Below are 16139 nucleotides of genomic sequence, written 5' to 3'. Positions count from 1 at the left end.
TAGCCGATATGAAAAGCAATAGCTGTGTTCGTTTGGCGTAAAGAAGAGCACGTTCTCCAGCCTTCCCCCTGATGGCCCCACTACCACCAAGGCCCAGCCCAGGCCCACAGTGGGCACTGAATAAACAAACTACTATGTAAACAGACCTCATCTGATTCTACAATAGAGAAAAGGCAGACTCCAGCTATGAACATATACTCTTAAAAAGTACACATGTGCAACTTCAGTAGAAGAGAACACGCTGTAGCCAGGGTTGAGACCAGCACACGGAACGCATGGATGAGGTCTGGCTGGGACCTCTAAGTCTGCTCCAGCAGCCAGTGTGAAAAACAGACCCAGAATGCTCCATGACTCCTAGAAGTCCACAGTAACCAAGTACTGGTTTTTCTTGAGAGTCTTGGCTGTGCTTCCCTCTAATGCATGACAGAGCGGAAGCCTTGATGCCAATTATTTCCAATGGGCAGCTGGCACTGAGAGTCTGTGGACTCAAGTGGTCTGGGTACTTGAACTAGGCTGTTTCGAACAACTCTGATAAATCCAGCTAATCTCTCAGAAAGTAAAATCCACTGATGTGTGGACAGGTAACCTACCGATGTAAACAGTAAATAAAAATCTGGTTGAACCACGAGTAACGCAGACTCAAGTCTAAAACAGACTTCTCTATGTTCCACGACTTCTGCCAAACTTCAAAAACATGCTAAATGCTCAGTATTATTATCCCCTATCAAATTAAATCAGACTGACCGTCTGCTGTGTGGACAGGATCTGGCACTGCTGAGTGCCCTGTGGCAGACTTGCCCATCTACACACGGGTGGAGGTAGTGAGCATTCGAGGGTCTCAGACTGAGAGGCTGAGATACGGGAACGACGCTGCTCCCACAGACTCAGTGGTGGGGACATCTTCACATGGGCAAGGCGAATCCTCTAAGAGACATTCCTTTTCCTTCAATCTGTCCTCATTTTACAATAAGACTGCAGCAGACATTTTCTACACTTGCATGGCATTTTATCTGCAGTAAACACATATACAGCAGTGAAAAGAGTTGCAATAGGGCCTCAACAATGACTCTCTGGGACTGTTGATTACCTCCAATGCTAGTAACGCTCATGTACTAAACAAGGTGAAATTGTTTTCTTAGATGATACATAGAAGACTGTGCCATGAAAGGGCTTGAAATGGTACAGTCAGAAGCACAGTTACAGAATTAACTCTGTAAATATTAAAAATAAATGAAAATATTAAAAATAAATTTTATTGAATCATCACCTATTTTAAGAGTTATTTGTTGGGCAAGTTATTTCAATCTAATTTATTTGAAAATGTGTTGGCCTGAACGGAATACCAGCCATTTCGCAAAACTGTTGCAGTTGGACCATCTCAATGAATGCCTTTAGGGTTTAGAGGTCATAAAAGAACTATGTAATTGGTGAATTTCTTTTTAAAATAAACACACCAGGAGTTACACTAACAAATAAGTGTTATTGATAGGAGTACTCACTCTGGAGACTATAAGTGTGTGACAAAAATGGTGGTTGTGTTAAATTTCTATTTGAAACTTGCCTTCAGAGTTGTTTTCAGGGCAAATTACTATGTCACAGAAGACAAAGTGCTTTTCTTTTCCTGTCACTTTTTGCTTTTTCTGAACACTTTCGTCCAGCTTGATTACAAACCTCTTTCACCAGACTTAAGATATGAATGACTTTGGTTATTTCCTACAGGTTAAAAAACTTTCAAAGTTAGGGGTTGACAAAACTGAAGATACTCTGAGGATTGCTGTGAGCTCTAAAGTTAGCTTCAAAAGAGAAGCACCAAAGTATTCTGAAGGACTGCATCTGTGGAATACATGTACTGTTTTTCCTTAGCACTATTTTGAAAGAAGAAACACTTCACCTGAGTATGTAAATCTTGATATGTTTAAAAATAATTTCATTTTGTAGTCAGACCTTGTAGTATTGGTGGGAAAAAACAAACATGCTCCACAGGAAAAGTGCCAGCAGGTACTTTACATACAAGCAGGTCCACATCAGTCCATTCCTTCAGAGCTGTGACAGGCAGTGAAAGGAAATGAAGAGGATTTTAAAGTAAGATGGGTGCATACAGCCAAAGTTAGGCAAAGCAGAGCACCTCTTCAGAGTTGGAAACTATGATTACTAATTAAAATGTTAAATCTTCCTAGACCGACAAAAGCAAAAAGTAAACCTGATTAGCTACTTATCAATGGCTATTCTGTAGAAGATGGAATCTTTCTTTTCAAAGCCTGCAAGCCTTTTCTGAAGGGCATATCTCTTAATAACCTTCATTAACTTCTGTTTGGTTGCTTAAGAGTTGTCTCTTATCCAAAAAAGTTTAACATAGTCTCAAAAGAGATTGTGTTTATTTAAGCTTGTTGGAAAAACATTCCTATCATTTCAAGAATGACTAAATATTTTTCATTCACATACTTAGCATTCCAGACTATGTTTTCCTGCCTCTGTTGATTAGATGAAAATTAGCAGGCCTCGGTCTGATCTATTAGATGCAATTATTATCTTCATAGAAAAATCATGAGACTCCCAGCAATGAAGCCACTTTAGGAATGAGGTCGATGGCAGGGGAAATAAAGAGTAACCTACCCCCACCTGCCACTCTGCACACTCAGGGGCAGAGGACTTTCTGCAAGTGTTTCAGAATCAGTTCTGAGCCATGCCGAACAGTTAATGCATTAAGCAGTTTGATCATCCTTATGGGAAGAGTTTAATGACAACTTTAATTTTTATTTGTAAAACTTCGGTCAGCCTGGAGGTTTCACCGAAAATCAAGCAGACAGTGAGACAGGCAAAGACACAGCAGCCCTGAAGAACCAGCAGCAGCAGCTGTAGAACTCCTGAGCGTAAGCGAAAACAAGCACTTCTGGAACGCTTGTCTTCACGCCTGTTTAGCTACTAACGTAAGCGATGGGCTGGACAACTAAAGAAAGCCGCTCGCATGGAATGGACATGGTGTATTTCTGTGTAGCTTGAAAACCATACAATCTTGAAAGTGATACTCTGAGGTCAGATGGGAATGTCTGTTACATTCATCTTATCTACAGCCCAATGTTATTTTAAATATCAGAAGATATTTTAAATGATTAGAGAATAATAAAAATATTACAAAATTCATCACTGAAAAATTTCTGATGCTTAGCTTAAAGACGTAAGCTTAACATGTGGTCATCTGCTATGCATTTGTTACCCAACATATAACCTTATTTGGACATCCAGAAAACAGACTGTTATATTTTAATTTCCATTTATGGAACTAGTTTCCAGGACATTTAGAGTTAAAGGATGAAACAGCATGCCTAACAGTCTTTAGGATATTACGAATATTTTATTATTCTTGGCTTACTAATAATAGCATAGTGTATGGCGTTGGAGCACTACCACCCATAAACTCGAGTTTTGATCCGTGTTCTGTACCAGAATGTTAATAACAAGTGACCCTGTGGCATCTTTGACTTCACTGCCTCCGTGGGGTCAGCCAAACTATGCTTGACTCCTTGCCACAGAAGCAGTAACTTAATCATTTCAGATACTGTTCTGTGAGGAAGCATTATGGGTAGGGCTGGAAACATTTTTTCTTATTTCAAGGAATTCCCACCCAGATATGTGCCTGGTACAGACTTTTCTGGCAGCCCAGTGGAACTCTTAGTTGAAGAGCAGCTTGATTCGAATTACAGCAACATTCACACAAAACAGTACAACGCTTGTATGAACCTAGGACTAAGGACTCCAAGTGACATCTCACAGATGTCTCCCACGTAAAGGAGCACGGCATGCAATTCCTTGGGTGAGCTGATGGTAAAGCCGCTTCCTAAATACACACCGATCAAGACCTGCCTAACATCTCATCTTCAATACTGGCCCAAGTGGGACCAGGATTCTCCAAGTCAGAAAGAGAGTCAAGAAAGCCAAGTGGCTGTGGCACAGGGGATTTTTAGGCTGTTACCTTCCTTTCTAAATCCAGCGAATTAGGAAGAATCCATGCATGGTGAATTTTTCTTTTCTTTTCTTGTTTGAGACAGGGTCTTGCTATATAGTCAGGCTGATTTTGAACTTACAGTGATCCTCCTGCCTCAGCCTCTTGCGTGCTGGGATTATAGATATGTGCCACCACACATGGCCCACAGGTGAATTTCTTATTCTTTTACATTAAGAAATGGTTAAATCCAGGTAAATAAAATTATTAGGCCTTCCTGAAACTCAGCTTAGTACCAGACAATAGCGTGGCAAATAACACTGCTTTAGAGAGTTCTAGAAATACAAAAGTAAAATAATATGATGGACCCTCACATGCCCATCACCTCCCCTTGAAAAGCTACAAAGAATTTTGACATCTTGTTTGAGACAGAAAATAAATTTTCTTTTAGTGTCAGAGAAACAAACAGAATAAAGGAGACTCATCATTCACCCAACTATAAGCATAGAATTTATTTACTGGGAACCTGAATATACTTTTGAATGCTCTTTTAAATATTACCTGAGCTGTTCCTAGCACTTGAAAATGATATTCTCCCCAAATCTCCAAGGTGACCAAAATCATCGGCTCCTCCCCTTGCAGGATGCTCTGCTCATGACCTAGCCAGAGAACACTCAACTCACAGCAGTCACCTGGGCAGGGCCCAGCCATAGCAGGTTGGGTCTAACAGGAACACACTAAATCATGGTGAAATGCTTAACTCGGGCACCAGTAGTTGCAACGAAGTTGGCCCATTAGCTGTCCATGTCCCTTGTAAGTCACATACGTGTCACTGTCAAATTTCCTTCCCCAATGTCTTACCTTCAATTATCAAATTTTTAATGGAAATGCATTCTATGTTCAAGGTCCCTCTGACATTAACTACTTCACAGAAGCACTTATATGTGATAATATTGGGGAGAAATTAGCATATTACTCTAAATACCTATGGAATTAAAAATGTTCTTGCCTGTGTAACTGAAATATTGCAATGGTACACACACACACACACACACACACACACACACACACACACGAGGCAAGTCTTAAAGACAATTAAGGGGCAGTGAGCATTTACAGTTGAGGGAGGCCCCTGAAATTCTGTGATTCTGGATCTGAAGGGATAAGTCAAGAAAAGAGACTGAAGATTTCACAGCAGTCTTGGAAGGGCCACGATCAAGCTGGTGCCACTGGAAGAGGGAAAGAGGCGAGTGCTCCGGGAAGGGAGAACAGTCCCTGGGAAGTGCATGGGTCTAAGTGACCTGGAGACACGCGGGCCCACTGGATGGCCAAAACACGATACATTCTGCTTCCTATTCGCAAATACACACATACCCTAACGTTATTCTTTCCTCAACTGATCCAGCGTCCAAACTGCTAATGGTTTTTCAGGCTTCGGGTAAGGTAATCATATATATTACCTTATGTGCACCTCTGGGTTAGGTTTCCTACTCCATTCTGCCTCTTCTTCCCTTCAGCCCTCATTCATTTATCTGTGAAGCTTTGAACATCTGCTTACAGGCAGATTCTGGGATGCAGTGCATCATGTGTCTCAGAGACAGTTCACATTTAGGGTCCAGAGCTTGGGCTCCAGAGCTCTGCTGTCACTTCTGAACTATACACCCTGCTGCAAGTCCCACTGGGGTACGAGCAACCATCCTGGAAGGATGCTGTGGGGATCAAAGGAGCTTAAGACTTATGGCGCTCAGGCCTGGCACACAGTAAGTGTGAGAAATGTTAGCTACTCTCACTGAGAGTTACAAAGATGGCGACACAAATGATGCCAGATGGGCATGAAGATGTAATTCTGCTGTCTCTCCCTTGTCTATGTCAGTTTTTAAAAAGATAAAGGAGAACAGAAGGAAGGGTGAAGGCAACCCCCACCACACACACACCATAAAAGTTAAGACAGATACACTACTAATTGCTACTAGCTCACTGAAAGGAAAGGTACATGCCTACACCGCCTGATTGGTTTTTCATGTCTATATCCTGTATTACGCGCAACTACTTTGACAATAACAATGCACAATGTATTGAACACTATTGCTCTCCTAATTTTATACCATTGCTTTTTTTAAAATAAAAAAGAAATACCAAAAAAAGGTAAAGTCATGTGTACACTTAAATCATATTACTTCATATGCTCTCCCGTTACATTTCCACTCTTGCTTTTTACAAAGGTCTGAAAATAAAAATGAGACTAATGAATAAAAGGAGATATAAAGAAAAGGCAGCAAACCAAAATATGAGACCATAACCAGCTACAGATGGACAGACCGGAATGGCTTATCTGTATACCTGGGTTAGGTGTTGACAATAACTTGCTAAGACTTCATCATGAGAGTACTTAAGTGCCAACTTAAAAAGCACTTAGGTACTTGTGAATCAAGTTAGTTGTCAAGTAACAGCCTTGTCTTTAAGGGCCCCCAGTCCTCTGGGAGTGGCCAGGCACATTATGCTGTCACTTGGAAGGTATGTAGCTTCAGTAACAATGACAGCCACGATTACTTTCTTCCTCCCAGTAGCATCTAACAGGCCATATTTGGAGATGCAGTAATTTATTTAGAAAGAATCTACAACCACAACCCTAGTGTGGGCTCCTTTCCTCCAATTTCAGGCTTTATGTATCTTGAGACATAGCTGATAGAGTAAGGGCCAACACCTGTTATGTAACTGTGTGTGGACGAATTTACTGTGTGTCTTAACTGCTTTTGGTGGACTGCTTATTATACATTAACACCTTTTTTTCCATTCATACGATCTTCTTGATAGTCTAAAATCACTTGTAATTGTTTTAACATATACTAGCAAATGACTGCTGAGAAGTGTTTCCAAATGGTTCCAGAGTTCTTAGATTCTACAAAGCAAGAACCATTCACTTTGTATTATTTTGTAAATTTATCATCACTAATAAATAACTTAATAATACCTTTTAGCATCACCTTAAACTGTGCACTGTTTTTTGATTCCATACCAAAGAATCTTTCTGTCCTTACTCATTTTAAAATGACAGTTGGTGGAGAGCAAATACAATCTAAGCTAAAACTCACTGCTCGATTAGAAAAAAAAAAAAACCAAAAATACGCAATGCAAAATAAATTCATTCTCGAAGAACTAGAAAATAGATTCTTCTGAAAAGTTTTAGGAGAAGAAGTAAAGTGGCAAGGCATAAAAGAGAGAGAGAAGAAAGGGTACTAGTAGAACCTTACGGTGGAAATGACAGAGATGCGGTCTATCAAGGCAGAGGGCTGCCAGGGCAGGAGGCGGAAGAAGTGAGCTCCTGCAGCTGGCAGAGTCGTTCTTCCCGAGGCCTGCCTACTGGCAGGGCAGGCGGGGCATCGCCTCCACAGCACCCGGAGTAGCTCTCAGACGCCTTGTGACTTTCTCCCCTGCCACACTACTCATCTCCTAATGCAGAGCCAACAGCCAGAGGTGAAGACAGGCCAAGAAGGGAAGGAGAGACAGACGGCACAAGTACACTGGGTAGCACTGGGAGCAGGGAGACAGAAGAAAAATGCCGCCGTACCCAGAAAACTTCAGTTGATCCTGGCTGTGTGACACAAGGGCAACTGAAGGGAAATTCTCTAAATCTCTCTAAAGCTTAATTTTTAAATTTCTAAAATGGGATGATGAGGTTTTGGCACAGTGTTATGGTGATGGTTAAAAGAAACTGGGTACATAAAGCACTTAGCCCACAGCACCCCACGCGAATATTCCTTTTTTCCTTGCTCACTTTAAAATTGAGCCTAAATATGTTCTCCGAAGTGAAGAATATCGGTTATTTATCTTTGTGTCTTCTGGACTGCAGGAGGTGCTTTATCAATTTTTTGGAATTAGTAGCTCACCCAAACTGTAACTCTTTTCTCAGATAGTGAAAGATCAGATTACAATTCTGGGCAGATACTGCAGAATCCAAAAAGTAAGTGACCAAGCTAACATTCCCTATCCAAACATCTACATGAGGTCAGCATAACTGGATCTCATCTATACATACGTATTGCTAGTCACCAAGGCTTACTTTCTCTACTTACAATATACACGCTAATGAATGTAAAGGATGCACGTGAAAGGAGCTGTCTGTTTGCTTTTCTTTCATTTACTATGGTAGGAAAGGCACTACGTTTTTTTGGTACCGGGAATCGAACTCATGACCTCGTGCTTGCAGGGCAGATGCTGTGCTGCTAAGCTACATCCCCGGCCCTTAGGCACTGTTTTTTTTTTTTTTTTAACAAGCTTTTAAAGTCCTATTTTAAACTGATCAAGACCCACGAGGTTAAAGAGCAGTGCTCACTGGATTATACACTATTATATTTTTAAACTTTTCTTACAGTATCACCCACACCTTCATTCTTAAATATTTCAAGCTGATAATGGAATATTCTTAACTCTTACAGACAGGTGTTCCCACCTCTATCAGCGTCAGTGAGGTGCCCTTTTCTGTAACACCAACTGTATGACACCTACTTCTATGTACGCCTTTCTCCAGCACTGGAACACTGACTTTAGGGGACAGAGGAACGTGCGCCCGGGGCAGGCTGTTTCCACAACACTGATCACTTGGAAGCTCCAAAAGCTTAGAGTGTGGCAGTGCACCCCGAGGACAGTGCTGCTGAGAGAACTGGCAATGTCCACAGCGCTGGCATCCTCCAAGCGGCACATTTACCCAGTTTTTAAGGTGTTTAAAAAGCCTAACCCCACAACAGCTAAAGAAACTTGTCAGCAAACTCAAAGTTTAAACTTCCTAAAATTTAGCTGGACACAAGTGACTTCTTGATACCTAGAAGATTTACTCTACTTAGCTGACCTCCTGGAAAAACTTCCCAGCTTCTTCATCTGTTTTTAAAAATTCTATGAAGATCCATCCCCAAAGTGGATTAACTTTTTGACTCACCTTAGTTCATTTTACTATGCAAAGGTGCTTCTCAAGGACAGATACTCTGTTAGTATAAATATTCAACCTCTTGTCTGCACTGGACAGAAGATTAGGACCAACAGGAGTAAGTGTGTGAAGACTACTCCCAGGGTTCACGAAATGAGCTGGAATAGCAGCTAAGACAGAAAAACAGGTCCAGGACATCTCTCCACTGGAACAGGACGAGATGGAGCGAATGTAGGTAACCAAGACCTAAGTAAAGCCTTAGCAAAACTTGAAGCCACGGCCTTCATAGTACCAGAAGTGGAAAGGATGCACAGAATGAGGCATTAGCAGTGCAACTGCCTTCAATGGTGCTGTTCATTTTTCTCTCCATCAAAACTCTTGGGTAGTAGAAACTCACAAGTTGAACAAGCTATGTTTTAGTCATGAATCTTATTTCCAATTTTATTTTTTGTGTTGACCTTTGAATGGTAATTAGGTTTACAGTGAACTGAATTAAAATGTATATATGCTTTGGGGGTTACTAGGAATTGAACTCATGACCTTGTGCTTGCCAGGCAGGTGCTCTGCCACTGAGCTATATCCCCGGCCCCTAAAATGTATGTATCCTTATAGTGTAGACAGATAAGCACATGTGCACGGTAAAATAAAAACCACTCTATTCTCATTTTAAATTTACACTTCCTCAAAATGATGAGTCTGAGATGCATAATAAATTCATCTGCAACCAGTAACAGCATGAAGCAGACATTATGTCTGAGTAAATAAAAAAACAAACAAGAACACGCTGGTGGAAATTTCTCAGACAGGAGACTCTCGCCAGACTCATTAGAATCAGCAGCTTACCTTCGCACACGGGGCAACACTCCCCGGGCACCTTCACGGGGTGCATGCAGCTCTGCCCGCAGGCTGTGGCCACACAGTGGGGCTCTCCATTGATGCACTGGCAGAACGTGCAGTCGTCTTCCCGCCACCGGTCTCCATGGGCTCGGATCTGGCCATTGGCATAGCAGCCGGCAGGATTGTTAAAAGGATACACCGGATCTAAATCAAAATACAAGTTCAGAGTAAGACTGAGCACTTTCTAAACCTCTTCTCTGTCTGTATCGAGACATTTTTCCCAGGTTTCATTCATCAACAATTCTATTCCACTTGTGATCAACAAAAGCTGAGAGTTACAAGGGGCCCTAAAATGCATGGAAGCACAGCTGCCATCCTCAATATATGTTTTCTCCTCTGAACACTGTCCTCAGGGAGAAGCTGCAACCGAGAAACCAGGTGTTATCACTGTAATCCCAGCACATGTGGAGGCTGATGCAGGAGGATCACAAGTATAAGCCCAGCCTGGCCAACTCAGTGACTTAGTGAGACCCTGTCTCAAAATAAGAAATACAAAAAGAGCTGGGGATGTAGGCTCAGTATGAAGGCTTCGATCTGGTCCCCAGCATCAAACACACACAAATAGAAAGAAAGAAAGAAAGAAAGAAAGAAAGAAAGAAAGAAAGAAGAAAGAAAGAAAGAAAGAAAGAAAGGAAGAAAGGAAGAAAGGAAGAAAGGAAGAAAGGAAGAAAGGAAGAAAGGAAGAAAGGAAGAAAGGAAGAAAGGAAGAAAGGAAGAAAGAAAGAAAGAAAGAAAGAAAGAAAGAAAGAAAGAAAGAAAGAAAGAAAATTGGGAAGCTTTATGGATAGAGCTGTGGGTGCCTGGATGCATTCTGGGCTGTGACAGTGTGACTAAACTGTCACACCTGCGTTTTACCTCCCGCGAGTGGAAAGAACATTGTCCCTGAACCCTGCGTAATGCTGTGACTCCTGAACTGCGTTTCATAGACCTGTGGCACCATGTGGACAACAGGGGTCCGAGCAAGGCCTTGCTATAGTCTTGCACATGACAAAGCAGGTTTCGAAGTTCCCTGGGTCACAGCTGGTGCCCTGAGGGAGACTGGGAACTTAGATCATTTTTCTTCCCATAAACTGGGCAGCTAAGTAACAAATAAGGTTGGGAGACAGAATTATCCAAAGCTACTATAAAAAAGATTATCTGAACCAATGGATAAAAATGTAAACACTGCATATAAAATCCCCAAGCATCCCTATAGTGAGAGCAACCAGATAAAATTACTTCATTTTCTTTCATGAAATACATAAAACTGGCTTTTACCAAACAGGCACTGCTGTGCAGGGAGGAGAATCCAGAGTTATGGAGACAGTTTTGTTTTTGTTCTAGAGACGTAAGAAGGCATCATAAGAAAGCCAGAAGGTCAAAATTTAAAATAATGTAATCACAGCTTTAGAGAGGCAATTTGCTACATATAAGTAGCTAATAGACCTGAGCTTTACAAATTCTTTCTGAAAAAATGTTACAGTACACACTTTACGTCTACTTTTGAGCCTGAATCTGAATTCAAACATGTGAAACATAGCCAGATCCATGCCCAGATAACCTACTTTGGAAAGGTTAAAATTTTGATGTATTTAAAAAAAAAATCTGATGACATCTAAAAAGTGAACTACTTTTCTCCTGAGATGGCTAAAATATTTTTTAATGAGGAAAAAGACTCATTATTATGAACAACTGTTCACTGTTAGGAGGTTGTTTTCATACTTCAAACATTTCAGGTCTTCAATATTACATGGTAAATATAGCTCAAACATTAAAAGTGAGGAAAACTAAATATATATATAAAACCTGATACTGTACCTCCCACTCGTGTGCAGAGATTAGGCACAAGAAACACACGTGACTCTGGACTGAAGATCTGTGACAAAAAGTCTGACATTATCGTCCTTTTCAGGGAAAACAGTGTTGTGTGGTCAGAAGAAAACCACAGGCTTATTCAAGCCCAGGAATATGGTTCCTGGCTTCACTGTGAGCTCACACAGTCAGCTACTTTGCTGAGGTTCTGTTTCCTAATCCCTCAAATGGACAGGCTGCAGTGGATGGCATTCAGAGGTATTCTGAAACATTTACTGTTTCTGACTACAGAGACAGGAAGACAAAGTATTCTGGAGGATGTGAGGAGAAGACTTCTTGGAGAGAAGTGGGCAATGTAGACAAAACAAGTCCATGAGAGTTACATGTGACGTCCAGGACCACACCTCACACTTGGCTGGGCCTAGAGCTGGTGTCACTGTCCCAATACCCTGCAATCCTACTCTAACCACCCAGGATTTCAAGAAGGAGCAGCAGGGTCCTGACCCACCTGGAAGTGGGTGAGGTGGCTATTGCTAAAGAGGATGGTTGGTTCCTCTCTTGAGCTGACTGGCTGAGGGTGTTAGTGACCCAGGCCTTCCTATCTTACTCTGAGTAATCTGAGGAGAGCAGCTGGGAAATTCCATTTGAGAGAGAAGCAAAGCTTTGCCCCAGGACTTGCTAAGGAACTGATGGAATGGCAGGGGAGAGACAGAAAGCATCTCTGTGAAGCCTCACATAAACTTGCGGAAATAGGTGACTAGCTGTCCAACACCCAAGCTGTAGCAGCTTCCCTCAGGGAGGAATTCTCACACACTCTACCTGGCATCACTAACATTCTGAAAGATAGACAAAAATGTTGTTAAAAAGATATTTCACTATTCCTCTAGTTTTGAATGATATTGAATGAGGACCATTTGACATTAAGTTCTGAGCCATGTACTCTCATCTTAACCTTGACTTGGTACCTTCTCCTACCTTCACAAACAGGGCAGCACTCCCCTTCAGGCACGTAGTATCTCTCACAGCTCAGCTCCCCACACTGGGCAGTGAAGCAGATGGAAACGCCTCCTTGGCATCGACAGAATCGACAGTTGTCCATTCGAAACATGTCTCCATCATAATACTCCACATTGTTGAATATGCAGGCTGGCTTTGTTTCTGAAAGGAGTTAAACAAGGCATATTTGAAGTCAATTTTGAGTGGTATCCTTTTCTGCTTTTCCAATAGCTTCTAGGAAATTCTCAGATAGCAGAAGTTACAATTTAATGGAAATTCACTAAACTTAATCTAACTTTCTCACTGAAGCAATAAAGCAAAGTAAAATAAAATAAAATAACCAGATTATTATTGTTTACAAAATGGAACTGAAATTTCTTTTAGCAAAATCTATGACTTCCTCTTCTGCCAATTAAAGGTAAACTTTAAGACAATGGACCTCATATATCTGATATATGCCATAAAGAGATTAAACTTGTTTTGTTAAATCATTCTCTACACCTCAGATGGTCCTACTTCCACGTTAGGTTTGGTTCTCCCTCAAAGAATTGTTAGGTCTTTTGTGCAGTGATAGTTCTGTGCCTCCAGTACTCTCTCCTAAACTCTTTTTTCTACCTGGTTTAATACTGTTTGATTTTAATAGATCCTGGCCTTCAGCATGCACTACCCCATTTACTCTCAGCAACAACAGTCTGATGTAGATACTACAGTTTCACCCTGAGTTCAGAAGTGAGGAAATCCTACCTGATTTGCTTAGAAGCACACATTTAGCAAATGACAGAAGCAAAAGCTGTAGCCTATTAACTAAGCTGGTGCTCTATCATGTCTCAAGCTTATGTTCTTCTAGGGACACATAATGCCATGTTTAGAACTCTCAGCATGATACTAATGACTTTTAATTTTTCTCTGCTCTGAAATACTCTCCAAGTTCATTTCTTATCTCTTATTTTGCTTGTTTTAAAATAACTCCAAATAGACGAAGTCATCTCAAAGAAAACAGAACACTACCTCTTCTGAATATAAACGTAAAATTCTCAAAGAAATTACTAGCAGATCACATTCGGCCACAGGTAAGGAGGATAATATACCATGACTAACTAGTATTCATTACAAGCATGCAAGGTTGGCTTAACAACCTCAAACCAATTCATTTACTATGACACATCAATGGAAAATAGGACAAAAGCCGTGTCATCACCTTAACAGGTAGAGAATAAGTCGTTGACAGAATCCAAGTCTTTCATTATAAAAATGGTCCATAGTTAGGATTAGAAGGGAACTTCCTTATCCTGATAAGCAGCATCTACAAAAACTCATGGCTAACTGCATACTTAATGTTAAAAAGACTAAATGCTTCCCTCTCTAAAATCCAGAACAAGACAATGACATCTGCTGTCAGTGCTTCATCATGGTAATGGAAGTTCTAGCTGAGGTGATCGGGAAACAAAAACATGTAAAAGATATCTACACTGGAAAGGAAGCACCAAAACTGTCTCTAGTTACAGGTGATATAATCTGGTTTATAAAAAATGCTAAATATATCACTAAAAACCTATCAGAACTTATGAACAAGTTCAACAAGGTTGCTGGGTTTGGCTGTAGTTCAAAAAAACCCATATTTCTATAACAATGAGTAGTGAGAAAATGAAGCAGAAAGAACCCCATTTTCAACAATATCAAAATGAGTAAAATCCTTAAGACACAATTTATAAAGTAAGGTAAAACTTGTACTCTGAAAATAACAAAACATTTAGAAGACCTCACTGGAAGACAAATCATTAAGATGAAACCATTCCTCAAAGTGATCTAATATACAGTGCAATCCTTATCAAAAGCCAAGATGGTTCTTTTGTAAAACTGATAAACTGATAATAAAACCTGTATAGAAATGCAAGGGGTCCAAGAGGTGCCAAAACAGTCCTCAAAAGAATAAAGTTAGAGGGGCTGGGGATTTAGCTCAGCGGCAAAGCACCTGTCTGGCAAGCGCAAGGTCGTGAGTTCGGTTCCCCGTACCAGAGAAAAACCAAAAAAACAAAAACAAAAAAAAAACCAACCAAACAAAAAAGAATAAAGTTAGAGGACTCCTACTTTCTGATTTCAAAATATAATATGATGCTACAGTAATAAAAATAATGTAGGTCTAGGATAATGATATAACAGTGCAATGGTTGAGGGTTTAGACATACTACTACATCTGATTTTTGACAAGAGTGGCAAAACAACTGAATGGAAAAAAAAGTCTTTTCAATAAATGGTGACAGGGCAACTGGATCTCCACACAGAGACATGGAGGTGAAGCTCCTCTGCCTCACACACACACAGTGGGTCATGGGGGTGTGCTCTGAATGTAACAGCTACAGATATAGAACTCTTAAGACACAGGAGGAAATCTCTGTGACCTTAGGATAGGTAATGGCTTCTTAGATATGACAACAAAAGCATAAACAACGACAGTAACACCAGTAGGTAAACTGGACTCGATCTATTTTTGTGCTTCAAAAGACATCACTAAAAAAGTAAAAAACACAACCCGCAGATTTGGAGAAAGGATTTTCTAATCATATCTCATAAGACTATAATTCAACAGTAAAAACAACTCAACTGAAGAATGAGCAAACATTTGAACAGCTGTTTGTAGAAATGGCCAATGAACAGACGAAAAGATGTTCAACCTCATCAGCTAGAGGGAGACCACAAATCAAAGTCACAACTCTACACCTACTAGGATGGCTATAATCAAAAAGACAGGTAATAATGGGTGTTGATGAGGATATGGAGAAAATGGGATTCTCACAGATGGCGAGTGGGGGTGTGAAAACACAGTTGTGAACAGTTTGGTAAGTCCTCAAAATACTGAACAGTTCATATACCAACACTATTCCACGCTGAGCTACCTATCCAGGGAATTAAACACATATATCACACAGAAACTGCACACAACGTTCAAAGAAGCTTTATTTGCAAAAGCCAAAGAAGGAAAGAAACCCAATGTCCATTCCTTGATGCGGAGATAAACAAAAAGTGGTGTGTCCGTGCAGTGCAAAGTTACTTGGCCATAAATAGTGCCTAAATTTGGAGGTACGCTACAATAGGAATGAACCTTGAAAATACTGTGCCGAGTGAAGAAGCCAGAAACTAGCCTATTATATGAAATACATAATTTACTTTACACAAGTTACATAAATTCCATTTATATGACATATGACATATAGGCATACTAGGCACATCTATAGAGACAGAAAGTAGATTAGTGGTTTCCTGGAGCTGAGGCTTCTGGGGGAAATGGGAAATGAATGCTAATGGTTTGAGGAATTTCAGGAGGTTCTGGGTGAAAATTATTCTAAAATTATGGCAATAGCAGCACAACTGTGAATATACTTAAAACTTGGTGAACTGTGTAATTTGTGCCTTAATAAAGTTACTGTAGAGTACTCCGAAGCTGAAGGAAGCCCTCCTGCATTGATCCATCCTGCTCAATCAGGTGGGAAAGTGGCAAGGTAATATTCACCTCCTTCATGAGCACCTCTGTTTGTCTCCAGATCACTTCTCATTATGTAACCCTCATGTTTGAAATATTACCTTTCACTGCATTTT

At 40.6% G+C, this 16139-nt stretch overlaps 1 protein-coding gene across 1 annotated transcript in view; it reads right to left on the bottom strand.

Annotated features, from left to right (window-relative positions):
* Crim1 (cysteine rich transmembrane BMP regulator 1 (chordin-like)) overlaps window positions 1-16139 on the bottom strand; it is a gene marked incomplete at its 5' end in the record, with an annotated part of 145127 nt that overhangs the window by 55660 nt on the left and 73328 nt on the right. Inside the window, 2 exons of the mRNA XM_013517514.1 lie at window positions 9705-9902; window positions 12525-12707. Coding sequence (XP_013372968.1) covers window positions 9705-9902; window positions 12525-12707 — 381 coding nt within the window. The remainder of the gene's footprint in view (window positions 1-9704; window positions 9903-12524; window positions 12708-16139) is intronic.

This window comes from Chinchilla lanigera, unplaced genomic scaffold (assembly GCF_000276665.1).
Source record: "Chinchilla lanigera isolate Chin_1 unplaced genomic scaffold, ChiLan1.0 scaffold00040, whole genome shotgun sequence".
NCBI classification, from domain to species: domain Eukaryota; kingdom Metazoa; phylum Chordata; class Mammalia; order Rodentia; family Chinchillidae; genus Chinchilla; species Chinchilla lanigera.
The sequence above is the reverse complement of the archived record's forward strand: the minus strand, read 5'-3'. Positions and strand labels throughout refer to the sequence as shown.